Source organism: Leucopleurus acutus, assembly GCF_964270905.1.
Source record: "Leucopleurus acutus genome assembly, chromosome: 7".
Lineage (NCBI taxonomy): Eukaryota > Metazoa > Chordata > Mammalia > Artiodactyla > Delphinidae > Leucopleurus > Leucopleurus acutus.
Window position 1 is genome coordinate 27,265,180 of NC_139150.1, and position 24,842 is coordinate 27,290,021.

Below are 24,842 nucleotides of genomic sequence, written 5' to 3' on the forward strand. Positions count from 1 at the left end.
AAAATTAATTCAAAACTACTGGTGGACACTTTTCAGACAAAAAAGATCTTAAATCAATTGTAAGTTGAGTAAGAAAAACATTTTGGGGGTAAGAAATAATTTATTTAAACACACCTGAAATTTTCCACCTCTAACCCTCTGCCCTTCCATATTCCATCCTAACCAGGATCTGAGGCTATGAGATTATAAGAAAAATTTTTTAGCTTTTAAAAAACAGCAAAGAGAGACTTCCCTGGTGGTACAGTGGTTAAGAATCCGCCTGCCAATGCAGAAGACACGGGTTCGAGCCCTGGTCTGGGAAGATCCCACATGCTGTGGAGCAACTAAGCCCGTGCACCACAACGACTGAGCCTGTGCTCTAGAGCCCATGAGCCACAACTACTGAGCCTGTGTGCCATAACTACTGAAACCCACGTGCCTAGAGCCCGTGCTCCGCAACAAGAGAAGTCACTGCAATGAGAAGACCGTGCACCACAATGAAGAGTTGCCCCCGTTCACCGCAACTAGAGAAAACCCGCGTGCATCAATGAAGACCCAAAGCAACCAAAAATAAATATAAAATAATAAATAAATTTATTAAAAAATAAAACACAGAAAAGAGTGGGGGCGGAGGGAAGGAGGGAGGGGACAGCAGAGATGAAATATGTCTTGCTTTTCTTCTCTTGACAGAAACATTACTGCTGCATATTTAGGCTATCTTAGGGGTGATGGAGATGGAGGTGTTAAGTGAGTATGTGAACTGAGAAGGCCTCAATCATTCATTAATTTCAGGACAGTCCATCTTTTCATCTCTGTAAATGAATATGAATTACAAGCATTTCTCGGGGACTTCCCTGGTGGTCCAGTGGTAAAAATTCCGCCTTCCAGTGCAGGGGATCCCTGCATTGTTCAATCCCTGGTCGGGGAACTAAGATCCTACATGCCGCCGAGCAACTAAGCCCCAGTGCCACAACTACTGAGCTCACGTGCCTCAATGAGAGAGCCCGCATGCCACAAACTACAGAGCCCATGTGCCCTGGAGCCCGTGCGCCACAACTACAGAGCCCACATGCTCTGGAGTCCCCGCACCACAACTAGAGAGAGAAAACCCACAGAACTAGAGAGAAGCCCATGCGCCACAACAAAAGATCCCGCATGCCTCAAGGAAGATCCCACATGCTGCAACTATGACCTGACACAGATTAAAAAAATAAAAACAAAACCCCAAGCACTTCTCAGATCAGATACAGGAACTCAATGTGAGACCCCAGAGGGAATGAGGGCTTTGGAATAAGAGAAATTTGTGACAGAGACAGGTATGTGGCAATCTCCAGGGAAGATATCTGCAACTGCTGGGGCTTCATCACCCAAGGGTATAACCAATTTAGGAACTAACTAGCACAAGAGCTGAGCGCTAACCACCTAGGGCAGCAAGAATCTGATGAGTGAAAGGGTCAGACTCCAGAATGGATGGAAGAGACCAATTCAGGGAGCATTTGTCTATGTCTTGACCAAGAAAGGAGGAAAGTGAATGGTATAAATATACAAGAACAGTGGCAGGAAATTTAAGGGCTAAAAATGAGCTGAAGTTTACTGAAAACACTTGTCTAGATTATTCTAGAACAATTTCACTTACCTATTTGAAAATTCAAATTGGCTTTTCCAATTTCACAATGCATGAAACCTTTTTTTTAAACATCTTTATTGGAGTATAATTGCTTTACAATGGTATGTTAGTTTCTGCTTTATAACAAAGTGAATCAGCTATACATATACATCTATCCCCGTATCTCCTCCCTCTTGCATCTCCCTCCCACCCTCCCTATCCCACCCCTCTAGGTGGTCACAAAGCACCCAGCTGATCTCCCTGTGCTATGCGGCTGCTTCCCACTAGCTATCTATTTTACATTTGGTAGTGGATATATGTCCATGCCACTCTCTCACTTCATCCCAGCTTACACTTCTCTCTCCCCATGTCCTCAAGTCCATTCTCTACATCTGCGTCTTTATTCCTGTCCTGCCCCTAGGTTCTTCAGAAACATTTTTTCCTTAGATTCCATATATATGTGTTAGCATACAGTATTTGTTTTTCTCTTTCTGACTTACTTCACTCTGTATGACAGTCTCTAGGTCCATCCACCTCACTACAAATAACTCAATTTCATTTCTTTTTATGGCTGAGTAATATTCCATTGTATATATGTGCCACATCTTCTTTACCCATTCATCTGTTGATGGACACTTAGGTTGCTTCCATGTCCTGGCTATTGTAAATAGAGCTGCAATGAACATTTTGGTACATGACTCCTTTTGAATTATGGTTTTCTCAGGGTATATGCCCAGTAGTGGGATTGCTGGGTCATATGGTAGTTCTATTTTTAGTTTTCTAAGGAACCTCCATACTGTTCTCCATAGTGCCTGTATCACTTGACATTCCCACCAACAGCGCAAGAGGGTTCCCTTTTCTCCACACCCTCTCCAGCATTTATTGTTTGTAGATTTTTTGATGATGGCCATTCTGAGTGGTGTCAGGTGATACCTCATTGTAGTTTTGATTTGCATTTCTCTAATGATTAGTAATGTTGAGCATTCTTTCATGTGTTTGTTGGCAATCTGTATATCTTCTTTGGAGAAATGTCTATTTAGGTCTTCTGCCCATTTTTGGAATTGGGTTGTTTGTTTTTTTGATATTGAGCTGCATGAGCTGCTTGTAAATTTTGGAGATTAATCCTTTGTCAGTTGCTTCGTTTGCAAATATTTTCTCCCATTCTGAGGGCTGTCTTTTCGTCTTGTTTATGGTTTCTTTTGTTGTGAAGAAGATTTTAAGTTTCATTAGGTCCCATTTGTTTATTTTTGGTTTTATTTCCGTTCCTCTAGGAGGTGGGTCAAAAAGGATCTTGCCGTGATTTATGTCATAGAGTGTTCTGCATGAAGGCTTTTTTGAAGCTATTAGCGTAAAATGTTAACATTTTGTGTACAGTCTTATTCACAGAATGGAGAAGTTGGCCTCCTAAGGTCCTGTCCACTCCATGTGAGGCAGCCTGCAGTGGGTGGGGGCAGGGAACCCTGGATTTGCAATCAGAAGCTCAGTCATTAACTGGAGGATTCTTCTTGGATGAGCCCTTTGACATTTCTTAAGCCTCAGTTTTGACACATGAAAATGGGCTTGAAAATACCAGTTTGGTTGATCTCACTGTCCATTATGAAGATTAAGTTATACCTTACATATTCTGAGTAAACATAAAGCTTTATATGAACATAAATTATTTAAAAAATCATGTGTGGAAGATTTTGGAAGATGCCCCCTAGCAGAGTCAGCAAACACGAGGCAGAGAACAAATAGAGGAACTGCAATCGCCTCATTGAGGTGTTTTCTAATTTCTGTACCTAGAATATCTTTCCCTACCAGAGTGCAAATTCTGAAGGGCAAGAATTAAGTTTTAGACACTTTTGCACCACCCGTACCCCCAACTGTCATCCTTAATTGGTAGTAGGCGCCAATGAACGTTTGTTGAACTGTACCACCTGGCTTCAGCTTCCAGCCTTATATATTGAGAAGCCAAGAGGGTAAATGTGAGCAAGTTGGGAAGGAGGGCAAAGAGAAACCCTACTTTACAATGGGGAAAACAGCCTTGTCGTTGTGGTCCTTATTGTGCCTTCACTGTGCTGCCTTTCTTATTCTGAACGCAGCCGGCTTCTGGACACTCTAAGTTGTCAAGAGCTTGGTGGGTTTTCCCGGACTAGCAGCTTTGTGTAGCTGAACACAGGACGTACTTTCTTTTGATACTTTTGGGGGATAGGTTTACTGACAAAGTTGTTGTCCCTCTCTTCCAGGCCCTAGCTCTCTGCGGATCTAGTCATGCTGTTTAGGTTCATGAAGTACAAATTAGCATAATCCGATTAGATGAGCTGCTGAGGGGCGGGCTTTTTTTTTTGGTCTGAAAAGCAGAGAAAAGAAAAGTGTCTCACAAAGAGGGGAGCCTGGAGCTTGGAAGGGGAGGGGCGACAATTGCTCCTGGGCTGCTGGCCTGAAAGCTTGCACCTGCACAAGCCCTCTTATAAATAAGGACTCTTAGATGGTATTAAACAGGGGACTGAGGAGTCCGGGGGAGCTTGGGGAGGTAAGCATGGGGAAGAGAAAGGCAAGACAGCGGCTCTGCATCCATTAATTGATTTATCTGGATCGCAAAGCGGGGCTTGCTGACAGAAGAGAAAGCCCGTTTGATTCCTACTCAGCATTGCGAGTGGGTCAGCCCCATAATCAGGTCTATTGAGATAAGCGTTTTAGAATCTCTGCAAGAGACTGATAAGGGGTTTACTTGTAGGGAACAAAGTTCACTGGATGTCTGATTTCAGTACTTTCTGAATTGGACTTCTGTTTCTTTCCTTTATTTCCAGAAAACAAACAAACAAACAAACAAACAAAAAAGCTGGGAGGTGGTAGTTGCTTTAGGCCTGTGGGTGATGTGTGCTTAGAAACCACAAGAGAAAAACTCAACTATCAACTTGTTAAAATAGGGGAAGCCAGGGAATTTTCTGACTGAGTGCACCTTTCTCTGCTATAGACAGTTGATGGGTATAACTGACATTTTCATTATTTTGAAAACTAAGAAGGACTCTAATCTATGTGTGTGGTAAATGTTGAGTTTCAAGCAAGTGATTACTTCTATCCTTCTTACCTGGAAGAAAGATATTTTTACCCTTAAAGATGAAGGAGTACTGAAATGATGTCCATGTACTTGCTGGGGACCAACCATCATCTGCACCAGTTTACGCGATGCTCAGAGAACATCTAAATGTGTCTGACTCTATGGAAGTAAAAGGAAACCTTGTTTAAGCCTGACTTACAACATGATGAACATCGAAGGCCAATTAGTGAAGGCTCATTTCTATTGATACATCTTCTGCAGTGCTGTTCAACATAATTTAAATGCTGAGAGGGATGGAACCCCCATCACTTCCTTCGGATAATTTATGGTCTATCAAAGAATTCTTCTGGATAGAAAACCTAGATCACCAATCAAATTACTCTGTGCTTTAAAAAGAAAAGATCCATGGGCTTCCCTGGTGGCGCAGTGGTTGAGAGTCCGCCTGCCGATGCAGGGGACACGGGTTCGTGCCCCGGTCCGGGAGGATCCCACATGCCGCGGAGCGGCTGGGCCCGTGAGCCATGGCCGCTGAGCCTGCGCGTCCGGAGCCTGTGCTCTGCAACGGGAGAGGCCACAATAGTGAGAGGCCCGCGTACCGCAAAAAAAAAAAAAAAAGAAAAAGAAAAAATCCATTTCAATCATTGCCTACATGCAGCGAGCATTTCCTTCATGGGAGGTTTCTATTCTTCAAGGTAGAGGAACACAGAGAAATTTGGCCTGTGCTGAATTCAGAGCCTAGCCTTGCTGCTTGCTCATTGCGTGAATGTGAATCTCAGGTTGGTCTCCTAGACTCTTCTAAGCCACAATTGCCCTGACTGTAAACTAAAGCAAATACCTCCATTAAAAGATCAGAAGTATCAAAGACGGCATTTATAAAATGCCTGGCATGTAATAGGCACTCAGTGAATATTAATAACCCTTCCTTGAGGCGTTTATATTTCCCATCCCATTCCCAACTTGCTGTATTCAGTTCTCTTTATATGTCCAAGTAGATGTATCCTGATACCCAAGCACAGTGTAGTTTTCTATTCCCAAGAGCTGTCTTTTCTCTGCTTTATCTCCTCCGTCTTTTCACCAGTACATCCGTCCTTCTCAGTTCCTGTGATGGAGCATCTTTCCTCCTGGAGCCTAGAGTCATACAGCCTCTCAGAGAAGGACAAAGGAGACAGTGCAAGGCTGTCTTCAGAAGCTCTGGAGCTTACGGAGGAAATTTAGTCTAGGGAGGCAGATAAGAAAAGAATTTCTATCTGCCAGAAGCCAAAGTGAACATGCAAAATACCTTAAGTGTGATCTGGGTATCTGGAGGCCTGATATCCAGAGAAAGGGGTAGGAAGCAGATCAAGGAAGGCCTGAGAAACTGATTAGCTCTGACAGCCCCTGTCTCTTTTGGGCTGTGGGTTGAAACAGTTGCATTTCACACATCCTCTTACATAGAGTGATGGAGTGGCAGAAAAGGCAATGGCACAAGGTGTCCTTAGACAAGGTGCTCTGCATACCCACTTAGGTTTTAGTAAAGGCTCCTTTTGAAAAAGTCTGACTTTTTCAGAGATGCCTTATATCACGGTCAAGATATAGATGGGCACACAATTTGACAGTATATGAAAATACAATTATACCATGACCACGTAAAGATTTATTCCAGCAAGGCAAGGCAATGTATTAATATTATATATCTCATATCAATCTCAATAGATTTCAAAAAACCTTTCATTAGGGCTTCCCTGGTGGCACAGTGGTTGAGAGTCCGCCTGCCGATGCAGGGGACACGGGTTCGTGCCCCGGTCCGGGAGGATCCCACTTGCCGTGGAGTGGCTGGGCCCGTGAGCCATGGCCGCTGAGCCTGCGCGTCCGGAGCCTGTGCTCCACAACAGGAGAGGCTGCAGCAGTGAGAGGCCCGTGTACCGCAAAAAAAAAAAACAAACAACTTTCATTAAAATGTATTGCCTGGTCCTTCTTTGGGGGAGGGGGCAGTAGAGGTTTTGCCCTGCTCTGTGCCCCAGGAAGCACACATCTCGGCCTCTACCACTCTGGCCTGTCAGGCATCCCCTCTGCATGGCCACATCTGAGCTGGGTTCCAGTTACACCGGGGAGACCAGGGGTCACAGGAGATGTTGCTTCCTCGTTGCAGTGCGAGGGTTTCTCATTGCAGTGGCTTCTCTTGTTGCGAAGCACAGGCCCTAGGCGCGCAGACTTCAGTAGTTGTGGCACACGGGCTTAGTTGCTCCGTGGCATGTGGGATCTTCCTGGACTGGGGCTCGAACCCGTGTCCCCTGCATTGGCAGGCAGATTCTTAACCCCTGCGCCACCAGGGAAGCCCTGGGGCCCCCATTTTTGAGAAAGTTGCCCTTCTGAACTTCTATTATGTGTTTTTTCCTTCCTGCCTTTTGGATGTTTTTCTTCCAGCCCAAGATTGTGTGTGTCCTCTTAGCTCTGCCAGGTCAGGATAGTGGTGCTAATCTGTCTCAGACCTGGTGGGCCCTGAGTTCCTCCCATCCTCTTGTCAGAGTTCCAGGGAGTGAGTTTTTGAAATTTCTCTTTATTAGAGGAAAATTTAGAATTTGGTGAAGGAGAAATTTTTATCCAATTTAATTTATTTGAAATATGTAATATTAAACTTCTTAATAAGTCATTCTTATTAAAAAGGAGGGAATATTCAGCACCCCTCCCATTTCTTACCCCAGAAACTTCAGAGATGAGGTCTCATGGCAAGGTTTTAAAGAGAACCTAGGAGGATAAAACCTCAGAGTCAAGGAGGCTTTTCTAGCTGTGACTCAAAAACCCAGAACCATAAAATTGATAAACTGCACAGCATAAAATTAAAATTCTTATTACATGGCAAATAAGCACCATAAATAAAGTCATAAGACAAATGAAAAACTTGGGGGAAATACTTGTAATTCACATCATAGACAAAAGGTTGATCTCTTGTATATAAAAAGAACTTTTGAAAATTGGGAAGAAAAAAGCCTAACAACCCAATGGAATAAAAGAAAATCTACAGACAGTTCACAGAAACAGAAATACAAATGACCCATAAACATGTGATGTCAGCCTCACTCATAAAAGAAAAACACAGGGACATCCCTGGTGACACAGTGGTTAAGAATCTGCCTGCCAATGCAGGGGATATGGGTTTGATACCTGGTCCAGGAACATCCTACATGCCGCGGAGCCACTAAGCCGGTGCGCCACAACTACTGAGCCTGCGCTCTATAGCCCATCAGCCACAACTACTGAGCCCACGTGCCACAGCTACCGAAGTCTGTGTACCTAGAGCCCGTGCTCTGCAACAAGAGAAGCCACTGCAATGAGAATCCCACGCACTGCAACAAAGAGTAGCCCCTGCTCACCGCAGCTAGAGAAAGCCTGTGCACAGCAACAAAGACCCAACGCAGCCAAAACTAAATACATTAAATAAAGAAAGAAAAATGCAAATTAAAACCACATTGAAATAGCATTTTCACCTATCAGACTGGCAAATATCCCAGCAATTGTCAGCATACTCTGCAGGTGAATCCATGGGGAAACAAGAATTCCCATACAGATTGGGATTGACATATATACACTAATATGTATAAAATGGATAACTAATAAGAACCTGCTGTATAAAAAAAATAAATAAAAATTAAAAAAAAAGAATTCCCATACATTGCTGCTGAGAATGCATTTATCCTACAGATATACCTGCAAAATTGGGAAATCATGTATGTTGAAGGCTATTCATCATGGGATTGTTAGTATTGGCAAAAGACTGGAAAAAGCCTGTGTCCCTCATAAGGTACTGGTTAACTAAGGTATATCTACATGATATAATACATTCAGATATTAAAAAGAATGAGAAAGTTCTCTGGTGTGGGAAGAATTCCGGAATATAGTGTTAAGAGAAAAAAGCAAGTTGATATAAGAAAGGAGGAAATAAGAATATATTTGCACGAAGACCCATTGAAAAACAATTAGAATTTACTCTTGGTGGTGTACATTTTAAGGGTTTCTATAAATGTATAGTGACATGTATCCATCATCATAGTATCACACAGGGTATTTTCACTGTTCTCTGTGCTCTGCCTATTCATCCCTCCCCCTCCCACCCCTGGCAATGCTGATCTTTTTATTGTCTCCATAGTTTTGCCTTTTTCCAGAATGTCATATTGTTGGAATCATACAGTATGTAGCCTTTTCAGATTGGTTTCTTTCACTTAGTAATATGCATTTAGGGTTCCTCTATACCTTTTCATGGCTTGATAACTCATTTCTTTTTAGTGCTGAATAATATTCCATAGTCCGGATGTACCACAATTTATTTACCCATTCACCTACTGAAAGGACATCTTGGTTACTTTCAGATTTTGGCAATTACTAATAAAGCTGCTGTGAACGTCCATGTAAAGGTCTTCGTGTGGACATAAGTTTTCACCTCCTCTGGGTAAATGCTAAAAAGCACAATTGCTGGATCATATGGAAGAATATATTTAGTTTTGTTAGACGCTGCCAAACTGCCTTCCAAAGTGGCTGCACCACTTTGCACTTCCATCAGCAACAGATGAGAGTTCTTGTTGCTCCCCTTCCTCTCCAGCATTTAGTGTTGTCAGTGTCCCACATATCAGCCATTCTAATAGGTGTGTTGTGGTATTTCATTGTTTCAAGTTCCATTTCCCTGATGCCATATGATGCGGAGCATCTTTTCATAGGTGTATTTTCCATCTGCATATCTTCTTTGGTGAGGTATCTGTTAAAATCTTTGGCCCATTTTTTAATCAGGTTGTTTGTTTTCTTCTTGTTGCGTGTTAAGAGTTCTTTGTATATTTTGGATAACAGTCCTATATCAGATGTGTCTTTTGCAAATATTTTCTCCCAGCCTGTGGCTTGCTTTCTCCTTCTCTTGACACTGTCTTTTGCAGAGCTCAAAAATATTTTTAAAAGAATAAATACTACTGTTACTAACCCCACTTCCACTCTCCATTTTTTTCATTAAAAATAGCTTTGGAAAATAACTTTTTGATAACAATTTTCTGAGCATATTACCATATCCCCCCATTATATCAATCATATCTTTAAAAGCATTACTTCTGGAATACAAAAACTATAGATTTTAGAATACTTTATCAATTTATAAAAGCATGGCAGCTGAGTTGAGTCCATTTAAATTTAGTATACTTATAACCACAAATGATAGAACGTATAGCTTTTAAAATTTATACACATTTAGCACATTCACTTAAACATTTTATCTGACCATGTAACACACATTTATTCTTTAAATCAAAGTGCTTAGGAAAAGAAAGAAGATGTGTATTTTTAACCTTTTGCTTAGAAAGTTCTCTTTGCAAGTATACAGGTGACTGTCTTCTAAAAACTAATTTTTACACCCAAGCATTTTACAATATATGGTGGAGGTGGGAAGGAGATGAGATGGGCTTTTGAATTGGCCTGAACTGGTCTTTTTATTCCTGAAAGACTGGAAAGGCATGGGCTCTGCCCAAACGCCATTATAGCATGGAAAAGGAAGATCAGGCAGAGCATGGTTGAAGGCAGTGTCAGCTGAAAAAAAACCAAAAAATGCACACTGTGAGAGCTGTGACTTCAGTTTTACTGGGCAGCTTAATGAAGACTATAGCCCGGAAACAGCCTCTCAGATAGCTCTGAGGGACTTCTCCAAAGAGAAGGGTCGGGGGAGGTCAATATATATGTGATTTTGGTGAAGCGGGTATGTGCAATCAGGCACACATCTCAGTAGAAGGTTGCTGCTGGGCTAAGCATATGTCTCCATTAATGATTTTAGTGCTTTTCTAGGTAAAAGAAAATGAAAGAAACTGGGTCCATAAAATTTTCTCCTGAAAATATCGAACTATGTGAAGGCCTGTTCTCCCAGTTCTTACCAAAGCACAGAGTGCCTCATTCCTGATCTCCACGCTGAACTCCTTTCAGGGTGTATTAAAGGTCAGTGACTGCCGTGGCTAGTGACTTCATTCTTGTAGAACCAGATGGTGAGCAACATTCTTTAGTTTGCCACAGTGACTGAGAAAAAATGAAGCCAGCTCATGTTGGCACCCCGTCAAGTCCAGACTGTGGCACAGTCCAGTTGCACTGTGGGCTCACATTCAATCCTGCCTCTATAGAACAGTCTACCTGCCGGGGACTTATTGTATTACCCCCAGCCTGGTGCTTCTGAACAGGAAGCTTGGTTTTTTTGGAGTTGTGTTTGTTTACCCAATAATGTTATTGGATAATATGCCTGGTCTGTGAGGGTCTATTAAGGTAGTTAGGCTCAAAAAGAATCAAGAACTCTGATGGAAAAAAAAAAAATGTCTGTGTAAAGCAGTGATTTTGAGTAAAAATGACAAGGGTTGAATTCTGGCTCCAACAGTGGAAACTTGGGCAAGTTAAATAATCTCCTAAAGAGAAATTAAAGAAACAATCCCATTTACCATCGCATCAAAGAGAATAAAATACCTAGGAATAAACCTACCTAAGGAGACAAAAGACCTGTACTACAAAAACCATAAGATGCTGATGAAAGAAATCGAAGATTACACAAACAGATGGAAAGATATACCATGTTCTTGGATTGGGAGACTCAATATTGTCAAAATGACTATACTACCCAAGGCAGTCTACAGATTCAATGCAATCCCTGTCAAACTACCAATGGTATTTTTCACAGAACCAGAACAAAAAAGCTTAAAATTTATATGGAGACATAAAAGACCCTGAATAGCTAAAGCAATCTTGAGAAAGAAAAACATAGCTGTAGGAATCAGGCTTCCTGACTTCAGACTATACTACAAAGCTACAGTAATCAAAATAGTATGGTACTGGCACAAAAACAGAAATATAGATCAATGGAATAGGATAGAAAGCCCAGACATGTGCCTATGGTCAATTAATCTACTACAAAGGAGGCAAGATTATACAATGGAGAAAAGACAAAGACAGTCTCTTCAATAAATGCTGCTGGGAAAACTGGACAGCTACATGTAAAACGAATGAAATTAGAACATTCTTTAACACTATACACAAAAATAAACTCAAAATAGGTTAAAGACCTAAATGTAAGACCAGATACTATAAAACTCTTAGAGGAAAACATAGGCAGAACACTCTTTGACATAAATCTCAGCAATATCTTTTCTGAGCCATCTCCTAGAGTAATGGAAATAAAAATAAAAGTAAACAAATGGCAACTAATTAAACTCAAAAGCACAGCAAAGGAAACCATAAACAAAACGAAATGACAACCCACAGTATGGGACAAAATATTTGCAAACAATGTGACCGACAAGAGATTAATCTCCAAAATTTACAAACAGCTCATGTAGCTCAAAATCAAAAAAACAAACAACCCAATCAAAAAATGGGCAGAAGACCTAAATAGACATTTCTCCAAAGAAGGCATACAGATGGCCAACAGGCACATGAAAAAATGCTCCACATGTTAATTATTAGAGAAATGCAAATCAAAATTGCAATGAGATATCACCTCACACCAGTCAGAATGGCCACCATCAAAAAATCTACAAAAAAATAAGTGCTGGAGAGGGTGTGGAGAAAAGGGAACACTCCTACCCTGTTGATGGGAATGTAAATTGGTATAGCCACTATGGAGAACAGCATGGAGGTTCCTTAAGAAACTAAAAATAGAGCTACCATATGATCCAACAATCCCACTCCTGGGCATATATTCTGAGAAAAACACAGTTTGAGAGAATACACGCACCCCAATGTTCATTGCAGCACTCTTTACAATAACCAAGACATGGAAGCAACCTAAATGTCCATCAACAGATAAATGGATAAAGGAGATGTGGTACATATATACAATGGAATATTACTCAGCCATTAAAAAGAATAAAACAATGCCATTTGCAGCAACATGGATGAACATAGAGATGATCATATTAAGTGAAGTAAGCCAGACAAAGACAAATATCATATGATATTGCTTATATGTGGAATCTTAAAAAAAATGATACAAATGAACTTATTTACAAAACAGAAACAGACTCACAGACTTGGAGAATGAACTTATGGTTACCAGGGGGAAGTGGGGAGCGAGAAGGGATGGATTGGGAGTTTGGGATTGACATGTACACACTGCTATATTTAAAATAGATAACCAACAAGGACCTACTGTATAGCACAGGAAACTCTACTCAGTACTCTGTAATAACCTAAATGGGAGAAGAACTTGAAAAAGAATAGATACATGTCCATGTATAACTGAATCACTTTGCTGTACACCTGAAACTAACAGAACATTATTAATCAAATATACTCCAATATAAAATTAAAAAAAATTTTTTTTAATTCACCCATTAAAAAAAAAATCTCCTAAATTTCAGTTTCATCATCTGTGAAGTGAGAACAATACATATAATTGATATTATATTAGCAATATAATATTGTTATGAAGATTAGGTGAGCTGATATGCAGGAAGTTCTTGTCACAGTGCCTGGCATATTGTAAGCACTCAGCAAATCTTGGCTCTGACTTTCATTACCATAAATTTACTTTATTTTTACTTACATTGTATTGTAAACAATTCTGAAATAGATACCCATATATATAATCCTTTGACCATAATTCTGATTATTTCTTTATGATAGCTTCCTCGAAGGAGAGTTACTAAGGTCCAAGTGTATGAACATATTGGATAACCCTGATTTTTAAAATTATCCAGAAAAGGCAAGTCTACAGCTTGCCTCATTCGACTACCCCCTTGAGCTCTGGAAATTAAATTCTTAGAGTAAACATTATTTGGTAGATTACAAACCTAACTAAGGTTTATGTAAAAATCTAGTGCTTTTTAAAATCTAGATTAAAAATCTTTTAAACCTAGTGATTTTTAATGCTAATGATAGGTCATTAGCAATAAAGAGAAAATAGAACAGAAATTTCCCTGTTTATAGTAAACTCCAATAGTCATAGAAGGGAGGGTGTGTTTAGGAGCCCATGCCCTGGCTTCTTATAATCCTGAACCACACTCTCCCCTTCGCATTCCTTCCTAACACCTGCCACTTTAAATCCCCCACTTTGCATTGCCATTAAGCTTTTAGATTTCCTCCTTATCTTTGACCTTTTTATTTAAGGATATGACTTTTAGCTAACCTTTGGCCTGCAGGTCAGCAGTTAAGCTGTCCATTCTCCTGACCCCTTTCATCCTTTGGCCTTTTAAGGACAAAGCCTGTTGTGCGTAACTTATACATATTTGGGTCATCTCAAGCCATTCTTAGCTGGTGAAACCTCATCAGGCAGGTGCTGCAGGAGACTTGGTGAATGGATATTTTGAGAAACAAACTTTTAAGAAGAGCTTTAGGGATAGACACATACACACTACTATATATAAAATAAATAACTGATGAGGACCTACTGTATAGCACAGGAAACTCTACTCAATGCTCTGTAATGGCCCAGATGGGAAAAGAATCTAAAAAAGAGTGGATATATGTATACGTATAACTGATTCACTTTGCTGTACACCTGAAACTAACACAACATTGTAAATCAACTATACTCCAATAAAAATTAAAATAAAAAAGAAGAGCTTTAGACTTGGGATTTCTCACGAAAATTCAGCCTGTTCAAGTTGCATTTCAGTGTCGTCTTTCAGGGGAGGCTAGAGGAGTATTCTTAATGGAGCTAGTCTCGGTATAGTTTTCTCATTTTAAAACTGAGGTCACTGGCAGGGCTGTTGTGAAGACTCAATGTTATAAACTGTCACTGCCCTCAAGGAGATCTTAACTTGTTGCTGAGGACAGAATATGCACAAGATGTATATAATACAGGGGAGAGGAAGTAAGGGTCTTGAAGCATATAAGAGGATTCTACAAAAGGAGAAATTAGACTGAGTGGTGGAAATCTAGGAGGACTTCATGTAAGGTGGTGTATAAGATGAGTCAAGCTTCCTGAAGGAGTGGTATTTAAGATCAGTCATGAAGGATTTTAGCAAGTGGAATTTAGTGCAAGCAGATGAACTCACAAGAGTAAAGTCAGAGGTATTAGAGTTTGGCCTGTTGGACCACCAAGTGAAGTGGCTTCATTAGCAGGTATAAAATATTTAGGCAATTGTGGAAAGTAAAGGGAATAGTACATTGAGCCAGGCTGCAGAGGGCTTGGTTTGCTGGGGTATGGCATCTGTCTCAGTCTGGTGGACAAGACACTAAAGGTTTGATAGCAGGGGATGACCTGACCATAGCTGTGATTTGAGAAGGACAGTTAGGAAGCTGTGTGAAAGATGAAGTGAAGGGAGTGACTAATTAGGGGATGCTAGATATTTATTTTAATAAATGTATTTATTTTTGGCTATGTTGGGTCTTCATTGCTGTGCGCGGGCTTTCTCTAGTTGCAGTGAGTGGGGGCTACTCTCCGTTGCAGTGTGCAGGCTTCTCACTGTGGTGGCTTCTCTTGTTGCAGTGCACAGGCTTCAGTAGTTGTGGCACGTGGACTCAGTAGTTGTGGCTTGTGGGCTCTAGAGCTCAGGCTCAGTAGTTGTGGTGCACGGGCTTAGTTGCTCCGCGGCATGTGGGATCTTCCCAGGCCAGGGCTCGAACCCATGTCCCTTGCATTAGCAGGCAGATTCTTAACCACTGCACCACCAGGGAAGCCCTAGATTTTTTTTTAGACTCAAGATAACAGGGGGAGTGGGGTTCAAAGGATGGACAGAATGGGTGGATGTGCTTAGTAAATTTGTGAAATACTTTCTAAAAAAAAAAACAATTTCTTTTCTTAAATAATTTATTTTCAATAAGTTAATAGTTAAATAGCAATTTAGAATCAATGATTACAAACTCACAAAACACATCACCAAATAAATCTTTGGTTGGTACCTCTAATCACATTCTACAAAGCACAATAATTCAATTTCAATTAAAAGGCATATGAAGATAACTGAACACTATTGAAAAGAGATGAGTCTAATAATGAGATGCTTGGCCATTTTCAATCCTAAAATCCTTAGTGGCTGAACAGGGCTGTAGACAGGCTGGACGTGCTGGCTCAGAAGATCTCACACTATGTCCTGGGCTGCACTAACTGTCCGTGTGACCTCTGGAAAGTTACTTCAAAACCCTCTGGACTGTTTTCTCCTCTGTAAAAGGAGGAGTAGAATTCGCCAATCTAATGATCTGTATAAATAAATGGGCGTGTTTATACTTGGCTTCCGGAAGTTTCCAGTGGTGCCCATAGCGGAACAAACACTTGTTTTCAAGTAACAGAGTAGCATAAATGATATAATCTGTCTAAAGTTTTCTTTTGGGTGCAAATGGCCCATAAAGAGATGTACCATCAGTGAACTAGAATTCATTTGAACCATAAATTCTTACTACTGCAATCACCAAGCCGTAAGTACAGGACACCAAGGAAGGCTGTGGAGTGATTTTAGAATTAGCTTCCAGTCTCACAAATACCTTGGCAAGGTTTTGGTCCATATAACTACAATTCCTTTTGACAGTCACTTTAACCTAACACAACTTGATAGGCCAAAATCCAACTTGCAAAAGAAATCATTTAAGAGATGAATTACATTAAGTAATATTTTAAATGTTTATTCATTTATTGTAGGAATTTCCTATAGGGTTTCTTTAAATAACTGTTCCCTCATTTAGTTTAACGATACTCAATCTCCTCACGACTTTTTGGCGGTACTGGGTTACTTTTCAGTGGAAAGGCCTTCTGTGCACAACAGACATGGCCCCAGCAGCAGAGAAGTGCACTCATTCTGAGAAGAGCAGTAAAATCCCGTGTTCAGGCAAAGAGGTCTTCTCTGCCTTCCTCAGCAACATGAGGCTAATATAAAAATGCTGTCAAAAGTGTTACTTTGAAAAAAAAAAAAAGTGTTACTTTGAGTTAATGCCAGATGAGAGAATAAGCAATATTAATCAATTGACAAACTGTCATTAAAGCTTTGAGATGTACTATCACCTGGTAGTTTGGGGACAAACTTAAGTCCACATAAGCTCATGAGAAAGAAATGCAAATTCAGGGGAAATCCCCTGGTCTCTGTGCTTATGTGTTTCCCAGGACTATTCTGGGTCTGTGGGGACATTTACTGAATGCAGTTTAAAGAAAGGATCTACACAGAAAATGCATTGTTTCTGATAAACGCGTTGTCTACAAGTGTCAATGCTGTGTAGAGTTTAAAGACATTGTGACCTTGCTATTTTGGGAGAATGAGATTTTGAGGGCGCCTCATCCAGATTTCTTCTAAGCACCAAACCAAAGAGGCTCATTTCAGCCTTTCATAAATCAAATACCTTCTTTCTAGAGTGGCAGAAAATTTAAATTCCTCTACTGTGTATACATGATCTCAAATCCATCTATTTCCTACCTGTAGTTCAGACGGTTTTAAAACCAATGCACCACCAAGAACTCTGGGGAAATGAAATGTCCCATAGACAATCAAATGACATTATTTGTATTCTGGGCTCAACTATGGGATTCCTTTTTGAATCTAAGCATCATCAGGGTGGCACAAGGGGGTGAGTTCTGCCAGACCCACGCTGTTTCACTCATCGTGGGTACCGCCTCTCCCAGCGTAGACTGAGCTAATGCTCCACAGCAGGGAAAACAGATCACAGGTTCATTAATTCATTAAAGTCTGGTATCAACATTCCTATTGTCTACTCTACATCTTTTGTTAAGCTCTCTATTAAATGGTAATATTTAGATTTTCATCATTATATTTGAATTTTACAGGTCTTAAGTCAGCAGAAGCTCAGGCTAAATTAAAAGTTTTGATACCTGACATGGGAAACTAAGGGGTTAGAAAACCTATTTTAGCTAGCTGGTTTTCATAAGAAAACTATGAACTCTCGTAAATTATCAGGTCCTTTCCTCTCACAGGTATAATCCACCATTTGGCTTTAGAGATAACATATACATACACAGCCCTATGCAAGTGACACCTCACATGTCCATAGAGATAACGGATGCAGAGCTCTTCCACAGGTATCTGCTGCCTTCCTGTGGTCCTCACATGTCAGGAGGGTCTTTTCTTCACAGATGTTCCTGCAAGTCTCCAGGTTGGTTTCTGCAAGGGCTATCTTTTCATTTGTCTTACATTGTTCACCCTTGATCAAATATGCCTCATTTTTCAAAACAAACTTTAAAATATGTTCAGAGGGAAGCATTTTCTACTCAACCATCTGAGATCCATTTTGAGAAAACTTTCTTATAACTGAAAATGTACAGAGTAAAACAGTGATTTTCAAACCAGTTTTTAACCTAAGGGTCTTTTTTTTTTTTTTCAAACAACATCTTATGCAGAACCCAGATTTATAACATAGACAGAGACAGGCTGATCTGACTAAAGCCCTGGGGGTGGGGGGTGACAGACACCCAAGCCACGTTCCTCATGGTCCCTTTCAGCATCCTGAAGCCGACCCTGAGCCACCTCCTATGAAGCTTAAATTCATGCCTCACAAATTATTCATCAGGTTGACTCTGGAACATGCAAAAGGCTGTCGACAGCTAGTTACTTCTGAACCAGTGCTGCCTGGGGTGACGACAGCCAGAGCCCCACTACGGAATGTGGTGGCTTGGGCCGGATGATGGAACCTGGTAATCACCAAGGAGAGTCCTGTCCGGCAGGTGGGGTCCTTGGGGGAAGAGGCCCAGAATATTTCCCGGAGCAGCCACTCCCGTTTGCTGTAGGCTTTGCTCCCCCAAGACCTTCACCAGGAAGTTGATGTACCTCATCGCCAGGCGAAGCGTTTCATTTTTGCTCAGCTTCTTGTCGGGAGGGTGAGTGGGGATGAGCTTCCTCAGCTTGGCAAAAGCACTGTTGACGTTCTGCTGCCTCCACCGCTCCCTGGTGTTTGTGAAGATCTTTCTGGTCATGTTGGAGCTCCTGAGACGAGAAAGAGAAAGGGCCCTGAGGGCCAATACCTTGTCAGAGGCCTGCTGGGTAGCACATGTCCTGCCAGGAACTTGAGATGTTAGTCTTCTCCACTCAGATCTTAGGAAATGCATTGCCTCATTTCCAGGTGCTTTGAATCTTCCTTTGACAAGGGAAGAAAACATGGCAGAAGAAAGGGCAGGATAAGAACACCTTCCTTCAGCGTTTCTCTCCCTGGGTGTTTTGAAGCCTCCAGTTAAAAGGTGGTTTTATCTTAATACCCCTATTACTACTGTTATAACCAACTCTTCCTAATTGTTCAGAATCAGGCACAGTGTAGGATTGAGTACGTGTGTGAATAAAACATATATTTGCTAATAGAGAGTTGAATATAGATTCTTTAAAAAGGGGGGTGCTGAGATCCTAGGTTTCATTAACGAGATAATATTTGGAGTGAAGAAGGTGACAGCACAACTCTCCTCTTAGCTGGCCGACGTCATCTGCAGGATTGGGCCCGCTGTGTAAGAGCTAAAATATCTAGACTGGACCACATTTAGAGGGGGATGAACAGGATGATGAAGAGCCCTGAAACCCAGCTGCGTGAGGAGCAGAAGTGGGGTTGTTTAGCGTGACAAAAGAAGAAAGGGGGCGGGGGGGGTGACGATTTGGCGTGGATGCTGTGGAAGATACCCAGGCTCTCCAAGGTTGAATTTGGATGACCTTTCCAACGCTGGGAGAGGTGATTATTATCGCATATTGCCAATTCTTAATTGTGCTCTTTTTAACATTTAGAGGCATGGGCCCCTTTGTTCAGGTGGCTTGGATTAACCTTCGTTAATGGGAACCTTTATGACGCATCAGCAGACGAGCCACAGCCCAGCACCCAACGTTTGGTGCTCTTGGTTTATGGCTATCAGTTTGCCGCCTGCTCCAGTCTCAGCAACCTGGGCAGAGGGCCCCTTCTGTGCCCACAAAGAGTAGTAAATATTCCTAACTCCACACCTTCACACATGCCATCTTTCTGTCCCTTGAATTCCCTCCTTGCTGTCTTCTTGCCTATTTCTACACATTCTTTAAAGAGCAGATCCAATCCTCCTTTTCATTCCTATAAAGGCTTCCAGGCCATCCCAGAGCCCCCCATGCCCACAGCCACTGGTGGAAGACAAAGGCTATTAGGAGAATGAAATAAGTTAATATTTGTAAATCACTATAACAGTGCCTGACACATAGTAATGGCTATAAAAGTGTTGGGGAATAAATACAACAAAATAATAAATATATTTATAAAGAAAAATGACTTGTGAGGTACTGAATATTCCTGGGGGTGATCCCTTGTTTTCCTGCAACCAAGCCTCTACTGTAATCTCTTGGCTCTTGCTGCCTTTGTTGCTTTATTTTAACCCTTCCTGTAGACCTGTTCTGTTCCATGGGTTTGTGGACATGGTAGGACGGGGTACTGGTGCTCAAGGAGCTTATTGGATGGTCTGGTGGAGGAGGCAGCACATACATAAGCACTTAAAAATCACAGCAGAAGGTCCCACACACCAAGGGCCAAGTCCAGAGCTGCACTTGCTGACTAGAGAAAGGTGTAAAAGAACCACGTCAAGACCAAAATGATTGGGTCAATGCCATTGAACTTTTCCCTAAGTTCTACCTTTTTTCTATTTCTTTTTTTGAATTTTATTTTATGTATGTTTTTATACAGCAGGTTCTTATTAGTTATCTATTTTATACATATTAGTGGATATATGTCAATCCCAATCTCCTGGTTTTATTTGGGCTTTCCTGAGGATATGAGTTTGTAGGTAAACATCCCGAATATCTGAGAAAAGTTATACAAAGCGCCATGTAGAATGTCAGGCACTTGGTAGGTGCCGCTCAAAGTGCCAGTTTCCTTCCACACCTGTTGTTTGTGTTAGCAGCCCACGTTGCAGGAAGGAGTTGGAGGGTTAAAAACTGACACATATGGTACAAAAGGGTAGGCTGTGATGCAGACCTGTTAAAATGGCAGTCAACCCAACAGGGAGCTCTAGGGCAAAGAGTGACTGTAGAGGAGACCCCACTGGGCAGAAATCACCAGATCCTGGCAGCGCTGCCACGCTCACTCATAGGCTGGGGGCTGCCGGAAGAACGGAGGCCCCCTCCTGAGGGCACTGCCACTGAAGGCTGTCAGCTAACTGCACTCCCTGCAGCTGAACTGCAAGTTTTTTCTTGAAGTGAGATCCAAGCAGCGCACCCCTGTGTGATCTCCGCGTGTACCCAATGCTGAGAACACTGCTCTACTCTCCAAACAGGAGTTCTGAGACCTAGCAAAACTATGTTTGAGAAGGAAGCAGTATCTGAGGGATTAAGAGGCACAAACTATTATGTATAAAATAAGCTACAAGGATATATGCCCCCCAGGACATTTCCCCATGCAGGTCCTTGATGCCTTTCCTGCTTCTGCCTGGGTTGGAGAGGCCAGTGCTGTGCTGAGAAGCCAGTGATGAGCAGAATCATAGCGGCTCAAGTTCACCGGCTGGCCTCAGGCTCCCTCCATCAGCCACTTAAGTCTATTTCCTCTCTCTGTGGAGACACTCCTAGTTGGACCCATGATCCAAGACAGTCACATGCACTCTAAGCTTTACTATCAACACTTACTGACTCTACGTGCCAGACACTGTGCTCACTGCTGGACACTGAGGAGCCCACTGCCCTGTGACACAGAGAGGGAAGCACAGGGCCTATAGGAGCAGAGAAACAGCACCGAACTCAGGCATTCTAGGGGGCTTTCAAACTGAACGGAGTGATCCCCAAGGCCTCTTTCTATGCTGAAATGCCACAATGCCCTGCCCTTGCCTTTTATCTACCTAAGTTATTTCTAAATAACCTAGCCTTTGGATCTACAATGAAAATATGAGCTTTGTCAGACCTGTATCCAACTATACCTAAAATATGAAGGTTTGAACCTAAATCAAGGGGATTTAAAAAACTATTCAGTTTTGCTCACACCAAGGCTGGTTGCTTTGCAGCCAGGACTGTGGAAGCAAAGTCACTTTTAAGCTTCTCTTGTCAAAAGAGGCTTTAGCTCATTCACTAGTCCCATGGGGGGTCTTTTTCAAGCTGGGAAGAAAAGATTAGGCAGGATAAACTAACTGGTGTTCTCTTCTGAGAGGGCTCCATCCTATTGTGAGAAGCAGACAGAGGAAATGGGGAGAAGAGAAGGCTTCTGAAACGTAGCCTTGCCATCCTAGGACATGCTTAATAATTACTTGTTGACTTATCCTCAAGTGTGTTACTCTCCTTCTCCACAGGGGGAAACAGAAATCAGTGATTTAACAAGCTGGAAAAACTCAAAGTAGAGGTCACTGGAAAATTGCTAAGGACTTAATAAATCAAAGGAAAGTGGCATTTAGTGTTTTTCCTGTTGCAAGGACTGATGGCTGCTAATCTTGATTCAGAGTAATTTAAGAACTTAAAAAGTACCCCAGATGCCACAGAATCAGAGAACATCTGACAGATGTTGAAACAGGCGTGAAGTTTTTTTGTCCCAAGTCACACATCCCTGTGTGGCAGAGCCTGTGTCCCAAGCCTGAGTATTTATGCATCTATGTCACCACTGACTCCTGCTGAGTCAGGGTCCATAACCTTTTTTGTGCCATGGACCTTTTTGGCAGTCTGGGGAAGCCTAGGGACAGATTTCATCTCAGAACAATGATTTCAAATACATGAAGGAAAAAGCCTTTGGTTCCCTTCTCAGAATAAGAGTTTTAAATGTATGAATTAAAATAGACACATAAAATAACCAATTATACTTCATAGGTATTAAAATAATTCTAAAAAGCAAGACAGTAAAACCTGTGCTTCACTCTTAACACATTAAACAGATTTGTTATCATCATTTCTAAGTAGTGATACTTAAATGATTTTTTCAGAAGATCTGCAACATGAGTTGAAAGTATGATTTTTATTGGTGACAAAGTCATCAGCACGACTAGTGCCAAAGTAGTTTTTACTCACATTCATAAATAAAGGAAATGCTAAATTTAAACTAAAGGTCAGTAGACATAAAGATGTAATTTTTTCCCACCTAAATATATAGAATGCCTGAATTCTATCCATACACCCGAGTGGGTGTGTGTCATGGGCCCCAGACTAAGAATGCCTGGACAGGAGGAATGTCACGGTAAACTGAATAGGAATATAGGTGTGCACAAACTTCTACTTATACTGTCACCACAGAAGGTAACAGGTTACTGGAGAAAAGAACAATTATGCCCCCAGAAAAGGTGCTGCTTTTTCGTGTGGGTGTTTCCTGGACACAGAGCCCAGGTCAGCTAGAAAGGTTGCAGCACACAAGTACAGCTAACATTTCTATGGTGGCCTGTCCCAGGCATTCAGACTCACACTGCTCTTTTTTCATAAAACTTTAAATTTCTCTTTCTGGCCTTTGGTCCTGTGTATTTGTCTCTTTCATCTTTCTTTTAAAAGTAAGCGGAAACACTGTCCAGAAAGAGGGCAGTGAAGTGTGGTTTATACAAGTTCGTGAGGGGAAGGTGCCTAACCTCCAACACTAGGCACAGCTTTGCCTTTTGAAGTTACTATAGAAATAACACATGATCACTTTAGAAAAAAAAATTCAAGCAGTACACAAGTGATAAAGCAAAAAATAAAAGACCATCCTTATCCATCTACCTATTCAAACTCATTCCCCAGCAGCAGCCAGTTTGGTGTGTGTATATATAATATATGTGTGTGTGTGTGTGTGTATGTATATATATATATATATATATATATATATGTAAATATATACATATATATATACATACAAATATATACAAATATATACAAATATAAAATATATGTATCCTTCAAAAATCAGAATACATACTATTATGCAATTACTTTTCTCAGTAGACAACTCTTCTAAATAAGTACATTTGCTATGAATGCGGGTCTTTGGGTGCGCTCCCGGCGCACTGGGAGCGCCACCTGTTCCAAAACGCACTCAACACCCGCGCCTAGCCGCCCACCCCGCCCAACCTGCTGCCCTTGACCGCTTCATTCCCGGCTTTTCCCTTTTTCTTTGTATAACTTTTGCTCCCCTTCGCCGGCAGCGCCTGCCTTGCGATGAAGTTCAGGCGTCCGGGAAAGCATCTCGGCTAAAGTTTCGCACCTGCCAGGTGTCCAGGAGTCGCTCATCCCGACGCAGAAGCTGCCTAATCGGCCCTCGGAGACACATCAAGGGGTGCCCGGGCATCGGACACCAAGGCGCAGCAGCCCCGCCAACACGCGCTAGAGGACCCGCCAGGCTCCCCCGGAGCCGCACCACCGCCCCTGCTCCGCGAAAAGCCCCCAGGTTATCTCACCGAGTCGCCTTGGTGGCTGCCACCAAGTCAACTCCACACCCCTGCCCTCCGCAGCGAGTGCGGCTCAGACTCGGGGAGCTGCGCCGGAGACCCGCTGGCCCACCAGCCCCGGCAGTGCCCACGTCCCTCTCGGAGTCCACGCACCTCCTCTCCAAGATCGAGGAGCCCGCGCGCGCCGTAGCTGTCGCCCTCGCCTGGGCGCCGCGCCTCCGCTACCGCCTTTATAGGACACCGCCCTTTGTCTCGGGGACCCAGGGGGCCCCTTTCTGACCCGGACTCTGCAGGTCCCTCCCTCCTCCCTCCCCCCACGGCGCGCCCGCTTCCCAGGACCAGCCTCCCTGTGTTCTAGAAACGGAGCAGAGGCGGAAGGAGAACCCTGCTTTGCCTAAGGCTTGGGGACGGGAGGGGTCGTGCCACCTACCCGGCCACGGCGAAGCCGGGCGTGTGACCTACCCACCCTCTTCCAGGTCTACAAACCTCGGAAAGTCCATGCCACGTGGTTAACTCATCAGATGTCAATCATTTAAGGCCCAGTAAGTCTCCAACTGTAGTTCAAGAACCACTTGCTTCAGAATCATGGGTGGGGGGAGGCAGATCTCAATATCCACAACCCAGACCACCAGATCAGGTTTTCTGGGGATGGGGTCCGAAATCTGCGTTTTTACTAAGTATCCCAGCAGATGAAGATGCACAAAGAAATTTAACAATCACTGCACTGGACAGATCCCCAGATTTATTCATCCCAGCTTCCAGAGTGCCCCGGGGACTTGGTATTTCGGGGCCTCCTCATTGGTCTTCCTGATTCTGTACTTTCCTCTTTCCATCCATTCTCCAACATCACCCAGAATGATCCTATGAAAACCCAAGTCAGGTTCCTGTCACTTCTCACTCAAAGCCTTCCCCTGGCTCCCCATTTCACTCAGAGTTAAGCTGAAGTCTTAACAATGGCTCCCAGATTTTACCAGACCCCGTGTGTTCCTTCTCTCCTTGGGGTGTACTCAGCTCTGGAACACTCCAGGCACCCTCCTGCCTCA

General features: G+C 42.4%; 1 protein-coding gene across 1 annotated transcript; it reads right to left on the minus strand.

The window, feature by feature from the left end:
• Positions 1-18,144: 18,144 nt before the first annotated feature.
• On the minus strand, positions 18,145-18,477 carry TAL2 (TAL bHLH transcription factor 2; the record flags this gene model as incomplete). Its single annotated transcript, XM_082842145.1, has 1 exon — positions 18,145-18,477. The coding sequence occupies exon 1, from the start codon at positions 18,460-18,462 to the stop codon at positions 18,145-18,147; it is 318 nt and encodes a 105-aa protein (XP_082698271.1). The 5' UTR covers positions 18,463-18,477.
• Between the last annotated feature and the right edge of the window lie 6,365 nt (positions 18,478-24,842).